General features: G+C 32.4%; 1 protein-coding gene across 1 annotated transcript; it reads left to right on the top strand.

Moving 5' to 3' along the window:
• The first annotated feature begins 369 nt into the window (after window positions 1-369).
• Window positions 370-3,952, top strand: LOC131927252 (uncharacterized). Its single transcript, XM_059283018.1, has 2 exons — window positions 370-517; window positions 2,132-3,952. The coding sequence occupies exons 1-2, from the start codon at window positions 370-372 to the stop codon at window positions 3,850-3,852; spliced, it is 1,869 nt and encodes a 622-aa protein (XP_059139001.1). The 3' UTR covers window positions 3,853-3,952.
• The last annotated feature ends 10,075 nt before the right edge of the window (window positions 3,953-14,027 follow it).

The raw sequence follows: 14,027 nt of genomic DNA on the forward strand, positions 1-14,027 counted from the left end.
GTTTGAATCTATTAATCGGTATAATAATTGATTGTGCATGTCTTATTATTTGTTTAATCTTCCAGCTCTATACTGTGAGACAATTGATTTCAATGAGACAAGTAACCTAATTGAAGGGCTCAGTGGAAAAAGTACTTAAGTTACATTTTTTCAAAAATGAGTTAAGACCGGTATATTATTTGATTACCTCCCCTAAACCATCCCTGTAAATTTGGGCCATGGAAAAAGTACCGAAATAGCTTAATTCGAATACTATACATCAGCTGTTTTGGTAAAATTTTGAAGAAAAAGTTCTTAAGTGCTGATCTTTAGGGAAAAAAGTTCTTAACTGTTACCAACCAATCACAAAATTACTGCCAGCCAATAAGAATGCACCAAAGAGTCACACCCTTCCTGTTACTTTCAACAAGAATGGCTGACACTGTAGTTGAGAAAAGTGAAAACAAAACCGGGAAAAAAAGAAAATCTACACCAAATAAATGGTCAAAGACTGCAATAAAGCGTGCCAAAGCTTCAGGTATGTTGTTTATTGAGTAATCAAAATAATAAAATTAAAGATAGCTATGTATACTAACTTATATTTAAAAAAAAAATCACTTTTAAATCATGCCATGAGCCATGATGCTATAAGTATATAATTAGGCTTTTTGATGAGAATTACAGAATGATTTTTTTTATTAAAAATGTATTAATAATAGCTAGAATACTAGTAAACTAAGCTAATTTAGCATATTTTAACTTTCTGTGCAAAGTCATTATTACTGAAAAAAATTCCAAAGTCAGGTCAGCCTGTGGCACCCTCCACTGAACTTGAAAGAAGGAAAAAAAACTTGACCCGTGACCTTCATTAAAACAGAATTTACTTATGTTTCTTTTTAACTATTAGTAAACATGTGCTTAATATTACCCAATAAGTCATAAAAATTTGACAATTAATTTTAATTACTGTTGTAAAGTGAGATAAACAGCTTAATAAACACGTGTTTTCTTGAGGGGGTGTGACCCGGGTGTGGCACATCGCATGTAACTTTTTATTTCTGTGTCTTATGACTATTTGTTCACAATCAGCATGCTATGCTTTTAAAATTGATAAAGGGTAAGTATACCAAGCTACAAAACCTAAAATCTAACTAATAATTCATACTTTCAGTTTAAAAAATAATAAAAACGATCATCAATGAAGAAAGCGTAAACATTCTATTTTTAGGTGTGACATAAAAAAACAGTCATAAACCTAGCCAAATGATTGGATTCTTGCGCGGCACACATTTTCCCGCGCCTCGTGTTCACCAAAAAAGATTATAATAAAATGGCATTATTACTTGCACGGACCACATCTCATTCCGACCATAAGTTATTACCAGTTAATTGTAATGTGTGTAAAATTGATACTTTCAAGTTTCATATACACATAGTTTGGTTTATTATACACGGGGTATTTTAGAGTTATTTGATTCGAAAGATGAGAATTATATAGAGCAACTTTCACTAAGGCGCCGCTTGCGAGACAAACAAAGAAATTAGGCCAAAAGTAGATCCGACAATTCTTAATTAATAGACTTAAATAGAAACGGATAGTTCCGATTTCTAAAATTAACGATGGCTTCGTAATCATTAGTTTTATCCCTCTACCCATTAGTGAAAGCGAAACTGGTCGCCATTTTTGGTAAGCGCATGAGCCGTGAGATGGCTTCATAACAACAAACCCGGAAGCTGTGAATCGAACGGCCTAGTATATAATATATACTATATATAATTTCGGCTTCCATGCTGTACGTACACTGTACAGACTGTACTGTTATCACTGCAGAATTTCGGCGATTTGAGGACTTTATTATTAATATTATGTAAAATCTAGATCTTGTCTGTTTTAAATTATACGTATATTACTACTTAGTTTTCTATTTCTATTGAATTAAACAGTTCTCAGTTCTATTTTTAAATAGTAGGCTCTATCATAATTTGATTTTTTTAAAATTTAGGGCCTATAGTTTATAGATCTAGTTACTAGATCTTTCTAGTATTAGCCTATCTATTAGCTAATCTATCTATTCTATTAGTATTACACCCTCTTCACCTCACTCATTTTATGAAGTAGCCTAATGAAAAAATGTAAACTTTATATTTGCAGGCGATGCGCACAAAAACCATGTGGGAAAGGATGTTGATGAAAGGAGCCAGCACTATGTGGACTGCAGGTGCAAATGCCTAGAGAAGTTTAATGATGGAGAAAAGAGTAATATTTTAAAAGAATTTAATGAGCTTGCCGAACATGAGAAACAAAACATTTATTTGAGGGGTTGCATTTCAGTAAAAGAAGAAAACACTATTAGGCGCAAACAGAGTAAGGCAGTCCCCAAAACATTCCGTAGCAGCTACAGCTACACAATAAAAGAAACTGGCTCTCCTATACCTGTGTGCAAAAATGCTTTTTGTGCTCTGCACGGTATTAAGGAATCACGACTGAAGAAAAAAGTCCTTGACTTTGAAGAACCCCTACAAGACTTAAGAGGAAAGCATGGCCATCACAAAAAACTTAATGATGAGATTCGCCAAACAATCCGTCAACATATTTCATCATTTCCTGCAAGAGAAAGCCACTTTTCTCGAGCAGACAATAGAAAAAGGATCTACCTAACCTCTGACCTTAACATTTCTGAGATGTTTAGGTTGTTTTTGGAACAACACCCAGACATGAAAACTATCGCCAAAGAATGGATCTACAGAGATATTTTCAATTATGAATTTAATATTAGTTTTGGGTTTCCACGCACAGATGTGTGTGACACATGTGAAAAATTTAATGCTGACATTAAATCTGCCACTGTCAACAGAAATACTGATTTGGTGTTAAAGCTGAGAACTGAACATGAAGTTCACAAAAGAAAAGGGGATGCCTTCTACGAGCAGATAAGAGAGGACAAGCATCTTGCTCTTTCTACTGATGACACTCATGTCATAGCTATGGATTTTCAAAAGAACCTGCTTCTACCTGTTACTGGGATTGGTCAGGAATACTACAAGAGACAGCTGGCTGTGCATAACCTTGGCATTCATGATGTTTGCTCTGGAAATGCTTCGATGTACGTTTATTCAGAAAATTTTGCTAACAAAGGACTCAATGAGGTTCTTTCATGTCTGGAACACTATATAGATGAATTGCCAGAGTCGATAAGGAAACTGGTCATTTTCACAGATAATTGTTTTTCACAAAACAAGAACCGATACATTGTTGCTTTTTTGCAAAATTTATGTAATACTAAACTCAGTGAAGTTGTTATTAAGTACCCTATTCCTGGTCACAGCAGAATGCCATGTGACAGAGACTTTGGCAGGATTGAAAAGAAAAAATTAAAAACAGATAAGTTTCATAAGCCTTCTGACCTGGTAAATCTTATTGCCAAATCAAGCATTAATAGTTCATGGAAAATTGTGTATGTCGAACATCCATTTACTGACAATTTGGAAATGGACAGTAGACCTGTTGTAAGGGTTAAAGATTTTAAATCTAGCCTGGATAAAGTAATTAAAGCGCCAGAGGGTATTGCCAGCCTCAGAGGGATTTTATTTGAAAGGCTGAAGAACCCTGTTGGCAGAAGCTCAATGACTGGCCCCCTCACTTCCACTTTAAATTTATTAATAAGGGGAAAATCACTGAGCACCTTAAAATCGGCAATTAAAGATTGCCCTTTGGCATTCGACGGTTTTCTTCCAATAAAAAAAGCAAAATTTAATGACATTATGTCACTTTTGTCGTATGTCCATCTTCCAGAGAGTGTAACTTTTTACACTTCCCTCAAACCTATAGATATGTCCCCAGAAGAGGATGGGCAAGCTGATGATTTTGAATAGGGTGTTAATTTAATTTAAATTTGTATAGATAATTATTATGGTAAATAGTGTTACTATCAAGATTGTAAATAATTATCACATCACATTTGTTTTATTATTTTTGTTGACCAATAGTGTATTCACTTTGTGTTTATACTTTTTTGTTTAAAATTTGAATGGAAATAAACATTTTGACTTAATCATAAACAGAATCTTGTCAAAAAAGTGTGTTTATTATTAAAGAATATTACTATTTGCCATTAGATGTTTACATTAAAGGCAGTCTTTTAATAAAATGATTTTCCAGTAGGTATTATTCAAATAGCAACTATAACAAGTATCAGATTGTCCCATCTTATGTAACCTACACTAATAGGCAGATGATCACCGATGAACTTAACACTGGCAACAGAAATGTTATCTACCTATTAATTAAACATTATACTAACAGCTGCTTGAATTATAAATAAACAGGGTGTGAGAAGGGGACTATTATAGATTGACAAAAACATTTATTGGTGCAAAACATTGCTGTTAAATTTAAAAATTAAGTTGAAAATAAAAATTCAGGGCAAAAAGTACCTAAGTGCAAAACATCTTATTTATCACAAAATATTTATTTTTAAAAAAAACAAGTATAAAACTGGGTTTAGATATGTAGCAGTGTGTGCTGGATATAAAAAAAATGTTTCAGTTGAGTAAAATGAATAAAAGGTATTTCAGCTTCAGTTTAAAAACTTTGACCTGCTTTTTCTCAAAACTCTCAAAATACACTTAAGTACTTTTTCCACTGAGCCCTTCAATTACTAAATCAACAGAATCTAGATACAAGAAACCGTAATTAACAAAGTTAAAGTTCACTAGAAGACCCTTGTTGTTATCCACATGGCTGTATCATAGGGAGAACTGTGACAACATATGGGGGAAGTGATCAACCAACTCTTTGTAACGTTTGATGTAGCTGATGATTGCCAAATATATGAAATTATAATATCATCGATATAATATATTTTAAATGTTGAAAGCGAGTTGACCGACTTGATGTACAAGAGCCAACAACAAAAGCTGCTAAACATCATGGCAAATATTGTAGACTAGTATGATAAGACATACGTGTTTATTTCATTACTTAAATAGCAAGGTGTATTAGTAGATGCAATAGTCATGTGTTAGGTCTTATGCCTAAGAATAAAATAAGGCAACGCAACTAAAAAAAAACGGAACAAAAATAAAAACGTTAGTTATTACTTGTGGGAGTGAAAAATGTCAAACAATGGTAACGAACTAATGATGTCACCTCATGGCACGTGTAATCACAATTCGAGATTAACATAACTTAAATGAACAGATTATATTTAATTGACTGTTACATGTTATTATAGGGTTATATAAATTTGAGGTAAACGTGTATTTTTTTTAAATGTATTGTTTTTTTAACAATAACGACACAGTTTACTAATTACTTCCCATTGTGACATATTATTTTAACAAATAAAACAATTATCTTATACTTTATATCACTAGTCAGGTAATTAATTTGAAATAAATAAACAGTAATTATTTTTTTGGCGCACATGCACAGTAAATACATATTTTTTAAAAAAAATGAAATGTTTAGGTGAATGCATCTTTGTTTTTTTTTTGTTTTTTTCCAATTATTAAAAACACTATTACACCTTTCAAAAATCATTCGAATAAGTCTGTTAAATATTTTTTCATCTTCAATTGTTTGTGTATTGTATGTGTATCTGATTATTTTTTTTTTGTTTTTTTTAAGTATAATAATATTAAACAAACAAAAGAGTTTTTCTGGAATAAAATCTAACTCGTAGGGTTCAACTCACCTAGTCAACACCTACGTTAAGAATGAATTTGAGAGCATACGACTGCTAACCCAACTATCTCTATCTTTAATTCGAGTCCACCCATCTTTTATGGGCACCTTATTAGTGATATAGACTCTATCCTTTTGTATGCCGTTGTCACATAAACAAGTGAACTATACTTCAACGTCAACTGAACATCTACGTGAACACAATCTGTCAAATGAACATCTACGTGAAAACAATCTGTCAACTGTACAGTTACGTGAACACAATCCGTCAACTGAACATCTATGTAGACACAATCTGTCAACTGGACATCTACGTAAACACAATGTGTCAACTGAACATCTAAGTGAACACAATCTGTCAACTGAACATCTTCGTGAACACAATGTGTCAACTGAACATCTAAGTGAACACAATCTGTCAACTGAACATCTTCGTGAACACAATCTGTCAACTGAACATCTATGTGAACACAATCTGTCAACTGAACATCTACGTGAACACAATCTGTCAACTGAACATCTTTGTGAACACAGCCCGTCAACTGACCATATATTTTAATTAAAAAAAACACACATACTGACTCATATATTACTAAAGTACGAATGAATTGTTCAGTTTTCATGTTATGATATTTAGTTCAATTTATTTTATGTATGAAAAAATATATGGGAGTTGTATGTTAAGTAATAATAATAATAGCACATAACCGGTAATTGTAGCTATTTTTAGACTCCTACAGGTTGAGATAAAAGCGACAAAAGATGCCCATTAAATCAATTAATTAATTAACTAGAGATGAAACAAGATTCGACAAATATAAAGTAATAACAACAAAAACAAAATTAAAGTAAAAACAGAAAAGATTTCAACTTCGGTGTATCACAGGTCGTGTCACACAAAAAATAATGATATATTATACATTGAGTGTGTATGTATCCCTTTTAATAAATGGACCAATTATAGGCAAAACATGAATACGCTACTGTAAATAGTAAATTAGAAAATACGCAGGAGCAAAGCAATACAAATTAGCGTGTTCCGTAAATGATTACTTTACACATATTTTCAAATGCTAAATAAATAATGTATGAGTTTAATTATATAAACCATGTAAATAGTCCATACATTTTTTTAAAAACAAACGAAAAAAGAACGATAAAATAAGTGTTCAAAAACTCTTGTGTTTTCATTTCTAAGATAAATGTGTGTGGAGGGGGGAGGGAGGGGATTGTTAATTATTTGACGTTAGAGACATGTTCGTAAAGTGTAAAGACACGTTTTACAGTAAATTAGAGAAACTGATTTTTAACCGCTACCAAGTGGCTGTAGATTGTTGTTAAAGATAAAGGTGTCAACTTTTGGATTTCAATTACAAACATCTAAATACATTTATTGTTGTTTCTAAAATGTGTGTATATTGCTCTTATCGCACTCTAACTTACACCAAAAAAAATATGTTTAGATATCGGTCTCATTAACCAGCATTCCTTGTTAAATTATTACATCATGAGGGATTGAAGTTAATGATAAAAATAACCTGTATTTTAGCTCGTCAAAGTTAAAAAAAAAATCTAGAATTAACAAATTATTGGTAGCTGACAGAAATAAATTTATTCTTCACTAGTCTGCATAAAAGCGTACGACATTTATAATCACCCAAGCTTCATGCAAATTTTGTCCTGTGTGTGTGTGGGGGGGGGGGGGTGGGGGGGGGTGGTGGAGGGGGATTTAGAATATACATTTATCATTGGATTGTATATCATTTGGCAAAGAAATTATAGTGCTTCACAATTACTCCGATTCTAGTTTTAAAAATTAGAAAGGGGAACAACTGCAAACTAATTAGTACAATTAGTTATTATATAACTCGGTTGATATATGTTTAAAACCAAAAACAAATTATTAATTCTAATAAAACTGTATTAGTAAATGCTTTATTTAAACGCAATAATAGTATGTTTTTTTTTTATTATCTAATATATTATTTATGTAATTGCAAGAAATTTAAGCAGTAATGTTTTAATTTGTAAATTCCAATAATGTTGAAATACTATCCTAGTCGTATTATATCATTAAAAAAAATTCTTTGTTTGTTTAAATCCTAATATATAACAACCCACGTACGCACCTCTCTCTCTACCTCTAACGATCATTCTCTCCCTCTCTGTCCGCAATATATTTGGCAACGTCGTCAGCACGATCTGCGATAAAAGGAGAACTTAAAGATACGGACTTTTGTTGAAAATAATAAGGTGAATGTTATAAATGTATAAACACAATACAATGTTCTAGGTCTAAACTGATAATATGTACTTTATCTATTTGGATTGTAGATCTAGATCTGAAAATTCTAGATCTAAATCTAGATCTACTCAAAAACTAGACTTATATTCTAGATCTAAATCTAGATCTACTCAAAAACTAGACTTAAATTCTAGATCTAAATCTAGTTTCTATCTAAATCTAGAATCTATTCCAATAATACATTTATATACTTAACTGTTTCATGTTTTTATTGTTTATAGAAACGTTTATTTGTTTAGCTATGGAATTGGCTAATTTGGGATATAATTTAATTTGAGATAAAATGGCCTATTTGGGTAAGTTAAGTTTAACTACCCCACACATTCAGCATGAATTTTAAAGTGCCTAAATAGCAGAGATGAAAGTGAAATTAATACAATGATGATGTTACGGGCTCGAGACACATCAATTCAATTTTTTTAGATGTGAATGATAAAGTTGCCTATTGGGACTTTGTGGGACACGGGGCAGGTGAAGTAGAGTTCATTTGTTTTTGCCTTCTCGGCATATGAATGGATAGTGTGGTCAGACCAATGCTAATCCGAAATAGGTGTTTTTAAAAGACAAAAAACAACATAACTACCATTGAACAGCCGGCGTTTTAACGAAATCATTTACGTCTCTTAATTTTATGTCTCTTAATCTGCGTGTGCATTTAATATAGTATTGTGTTGACTAATACTGTATATAAGTTAGTTTTAATTTTTCTATTATGTATTGGTAGTCTATGTTATTTTAAACAAGTATAAACATGTACAGTACATTAAACAAAACCCCCTCTTTTTCATAATCTTAAAAAAATGTTTCATTCCAATGCTCTTGATCAATACAATATTTCTGTTCCTAAGTTTCGATAATGTAATAACTTTTTTTTTAAAAGCTAAATTACAATTTCTTTCTTTTTTCCACTTTCCGTAGATACATATAGTTTCTTCAGGCATGTCTAAAGTTTCTTCCTCTTTCACCTTCGAACGAAATTGAACAAAGTAATTCATAAAAAATGTATAGAAAAAACAGTATCCGCTACCCCCAACTCCACCACACCCACACGCACACACATCCCCCACACCCTACTCCAGACAGTTTTAAATACCGCTCCCCGTAGATAAATATCTAAAAGAAAAACCGGGTAGTCTTTTTGTAAAGAGAAGAGAGCTAAAAGTCACCAGAATTGCCCGTGTAACGGGTACCGATGGCTAGTTAGCTTATAACAGACTTTTGACATAGCGCAAAATGGGTCAAATTATTTCAAAAAGAAAAAAAAATGTTAAACAAAAAACGGATGCAATGAGAGTTTTACCTTAATTTGAATATATCTCAAATTATATTCGTAGGTATACAAAATGAATCATTCATATTATAGTAGAAAAGCTGCGAAAGTCTACGATAATTTCGTATTGTTTCTATGTCAAAATGGTCATTGAATAGTTATCATTGGATTGTATATTACTTGGCAAATAAATTACTGAACTTAAAAAAAAAAATCTAGTGCTTCATAATTTCTCCGATTCCAGTTTTAAAATTTATCAGGGGAAGGAACTCACACTAATGTGCATAATTAGCTAGAAATATAAATCTGTTAAAAATAATTTAACAAACAAAAAAAACAATTAAAAGTTGTTTAATAAAAATATTATAGTTTATATTTAAAAGTAAATTAATGGGACATTTCTTAAAAATGTATTATAATGTATATGTGTTTACAAGCAATGAAAGCAGTACTGTTTTTATTTCTAAATCTATGTACAATAGAAATACTTCATTTGAACATTGTTGCGCCATTCTTGAGACTTCGCATCTAGAAAAAAAAAGAATTATTTTTTTTAGTATGTTTAACCCACATTATCCCAAGGTCTCAAATTTTTATAATTTTTTGATATGGTTTAGCTTTTGGGCACTGAATGAAGGAATGGCTATGGATTTTTTTTTTTAAATCAATACTTTTTTAAATATCGATTTTTTAAAAAACGTCCCATAAATGGGACGCTAGCAACGAACGGCCCCATGTATATTTATTGAAAAATAAAATCATTTATCACGAAATATGGCTAATCACGCGAAAATTAAGCTGTATACTGATTTCGTATTGTTAGACCAATGATTACATTGTTTAGGACAGCTAAAAATACTGATAATGATCAATTGGGTTAGCCATACCATGGTCTAAAATGCAGAAATTATGTTCAAAAGTCTAGTTTTCTTTCAATCTAGCATCCATCAAAGTGAACAACACTTGGAAATAAGTAAAGCTGTGACTAGCACATCTAATTATACACACTTGATCACACATATTGTTATTATTCATCGAAACTGTAATATAATTAAATATAAATAATTTATTTGGGGGGGGGGGGGCGTACTTGAAATTTTCAGTGGTGGGGACTTAAATTTCAGGGGAAGGGTGGACATTGGTGAAAGTATGGTTTGTATATAAATTCCATTTTGTTCTGGGGGCAGAGCCCCCCCCCCTCCTCCGAAATGATGCCTGAAAGAAACTCTGCCCTCAGTGAATTTGCAAAAGATGATCCGGTCCAGTCCCAGATGTCATCCAGCCATCTTCTCTTTTGTTATCCAGCCATCTTCTCTTTTGTTACCTTCGCTATTTCCCCCCCCCCCCCCCTCCCCATCACAGGCGTACATTAGGACATCAGACATCTTATTTCTAGGGCACGGATCAGTCTCTGGGGGCTTGTATTGAGTGTTCATGGCTCTCATCCATGTATGCACCTCACTTTGCGAACAGCTCCCAATCTAACACAAGGAATCTCCTTAAAAAGTTAGCACAGTAAAACTGGTATTGGGAACCTTTGGAGGGGAATATTATTGGGGCATGACAACTGTACACAGCTAATTCACATTTCTGCTATATGTAGCTTAAGCTCTCTTATATGAAGAGAGTTAACCAACCCCCATGACTGAATCATTTCACCTAAATCGTGGCCATTGTTATTATTCTGTTTTGTTATGATTTTAATATCACGCGCTAGTAAATTTACAGCAATACTAAATTAGTTTGTATTCAATGGTATTAAATATTTCAGTAAGTGTAATTCTGAAAACTTAAAAATAAAATGTAAGTTTTTCAATATTTGCAATTTTTTAATACAATAATATATAAGAAAATATAGCTCAAGGTCATAATTAAATATATATAAATACTACTTAACACCCCAAAGTCAACAGTTAACAAAGTCAACAATTGTTTCACCATAAATAACCATTTAACATAAATATTTGCATCTGTGTTTCTCGCTAGTTTCCAATAAATAGGACGTTTGTGTAACAATCTGCATAAATATAGGTCAAGGTCATAATTAAATATCTATAAATACTACTTAACACCCCAAAGTCAGCAGTTAACAAAGTCAGCAATTGTTTCACCATAAATAACCATTTAACATAAACATTTGCATCTGTGTTTCTCGCTAGCGTCCAATAAATGTGACGTTTGTGTAACATCTGCATGGGGCCATTCGTTGCTAGCGTCCCACTTATGGGACGCTTGTTCTACACTTGATATAACGAAGTAGTGAAAAAAAAATTTTATTCTTAAATTTTTATCAGATAGAAATATGGTACTGCTACAAGTTTCAAATGTATTTTGCACTTAAAATGTTAATATTTTAGAAGATATGCATTTTCCTGTGCGCATGTTTTCTTTTTTCCGCCATTTTGACAAGTCCTGCAAATCCGGCACTATAACATTTTTCTAAATAATTATTTTTCACAAAACACACACAAATTCAATAGTCTAGCCATTTTCAAATACAATGAAACATAATTTGTGTTTTAACTAGTTTTAAATAAATTTTAGCAATTTTTTTTTTACAAGCGTCCCATAAGTGGGACGCTAGCAGAATATGGGTTAATGGGCCGTATTTCTCAGAAAGTGCCGGTAGGTGGCGCGAAAGGGAATTAGGTTAGCAACCAAGCAGCGCGTTGAGCGTCTCTTTATATTTTCTTAAAGCGATAACACGAAAGATGGAGAAAGTCAGCTTCGGGAAAATGAATTTAGTTCAACTTAAAAAAGAACGTCGAAGAAGAGAAGCAACAATAAGTGGAAGAAAAAGAGATTTTGTTGAAAGGTAACGTTTTAATATGTGTTGATTGATTTTGCTTGCTAGATTTCATTAAAAAAACAAAGTTGCTTTGCCTAGTGCTAGTGACAAGACTTAACTAGACTAGATCTAGCTAGAGAATCTATGGCCTGCATTAATTTTAATGTATTTATTATTTAGTAAAGAAAATGCGCCAGGGTCGTCTCAGGTAATCTAAATTCTAAATGAATAATCAGCCTAATTAAATAGTAGTGTAACTGACAGTATTATTAACTTAAAGGCTAATTTTATTTTTTCTTTGTATAAGCCAATATTAAGAATTACCACCGTACATCTTTGCACCTTCATATATTCTGACTTTTAGGTTGAAATCTTATGTAAAAAAACAACAGCTTTGGCAGAGAGGAAACGTTGCAGCCCGAGTTCCAAATGAACATCCCAGATATTTTGTACTGTGATTTAAACACGGACTCAGATAACTGCGGTTGGATTATCTTTATTCTATAGACACCATCGCACACTCTAGTTTATATTTTTCCCCTCTGTTCTTAAGCCATTGTGAAGGTCGAGTCCTCTTTCTCCTACACTCAAACACACGCTGTTGTCGGCAAAATTCTTTTGAAAAAAAATAAAAAAATCAAAGTCCATTGCGTGAGAGGCCGCTAGATATTAAGACGATTTTTGCTTCAATATAGCGTTGGAAAGGGGCCAAATATCCGTTGTAATTTTAAAATGTAAAATGTAAGTTTTTTGTATTGGTAGAACTATTATTCTTTATTCTGTAATATTCTCTATTCTACAAATAATCATCAATAATATAATAACAATAATTTCTGTTTTATGTACGTTTGTTAATTTTTGTTTTACAAAATACGTAATCGTAAACGTGTATAATTTGAATTATCTCCCTCGAATGTAAAGCTTTAGGACAAGTAGTTAAAGACCATCCCAACTTCGTTACGGATGGATCGGCGCTTTGTTGTCCCTTTTAGATTCCTTTCTCTGACCCCCTCCCATCCCCGCTCTTAGCCTTCCAAGTAGCGAACTTCATAGCTGTACATTCACCACTTCTCACATTTTATCATACACTAGTCAGCGGATATTAATTTGATATAAGGTAAGACTATTTTTATATTATTAGTACATGAATCAATTGGAGATGTATAATCAATTAATCACTTAATAAATGACGTGTCTCGTCATTCGTGAGTCATAAAAAAAAAGCATAATGTCTTTTATGGATGTCCCTTAAATCAGATGGTTATTTCTCTGCATGAGCTGGGCACAAACAGCTGTAAAAATGAACACCGTGTATCTGTCTTGGGCAGGGGTCGGCAACCTGCGGCTCGCGAGCCGCATGCGGCTCTTTTGGTATCAAGATGCGGCTCTCCAGCTCCTTGAACAAATACTATAATCTTAATAAAAAATAAAATATTTGAAATGAAAAAAATGTTAGTGGCTCTTTAAAACCAGGGAAATTTTGAAAATGAAGACCTTAGTGCTAAAAGTACTTAAGTCACAAAAACCACATTTTGAGAAAAATGAGTTCAAAGATTAAAATTTACTATGAAACATTACGTTTTTATATTATTTGTTTGTTTGGAAGAGCAAATTTAATAAATTCTTCAGTATTTTTATTTGTTTATAAGATAAAGTTAAACTAGAGGAATAACGATCAATGCTTGGTTTGATTTTCACAAAAATGTGACTTAAGTCCTTTTAGCACTGGGCTCTTCAAATTGTAACTTTTGGCTCTTCCGCTTCAAAAGGTTGCCGACCCCTGATATATACGAGTAATACTGTAGCTGTAGGTGTATCTTTCACATTCCCTCATACTTATCAAGAAGATGCAACATCAAAACTAACTGAAAGAGATCTTGTTGTTATTTACTTAGGAAGAGCTGTTTGTGCAGAGAGGGGATGATCTATACTAATATGTGGTCTGTTGTGTGACAGTACGCTGACCAACACTATCACAAATGATGTATTATGCCAACAA

The sequence above is a fragment of the Physella acuta genome, unplaced genomic scaffold (assembly GCF_028476545.2).
Source record: "Physella acuta isolate Inbredline_101_S28 unplaced genomic scaffold, ASM2847654v3 ptg001390l, whole genome shotgun sequence".
NCBI classification, from domain to species: Eukaryota; Metazoa; Mollusca; class Gastropoda; family Physidae; genus Physella; species Physella acuta.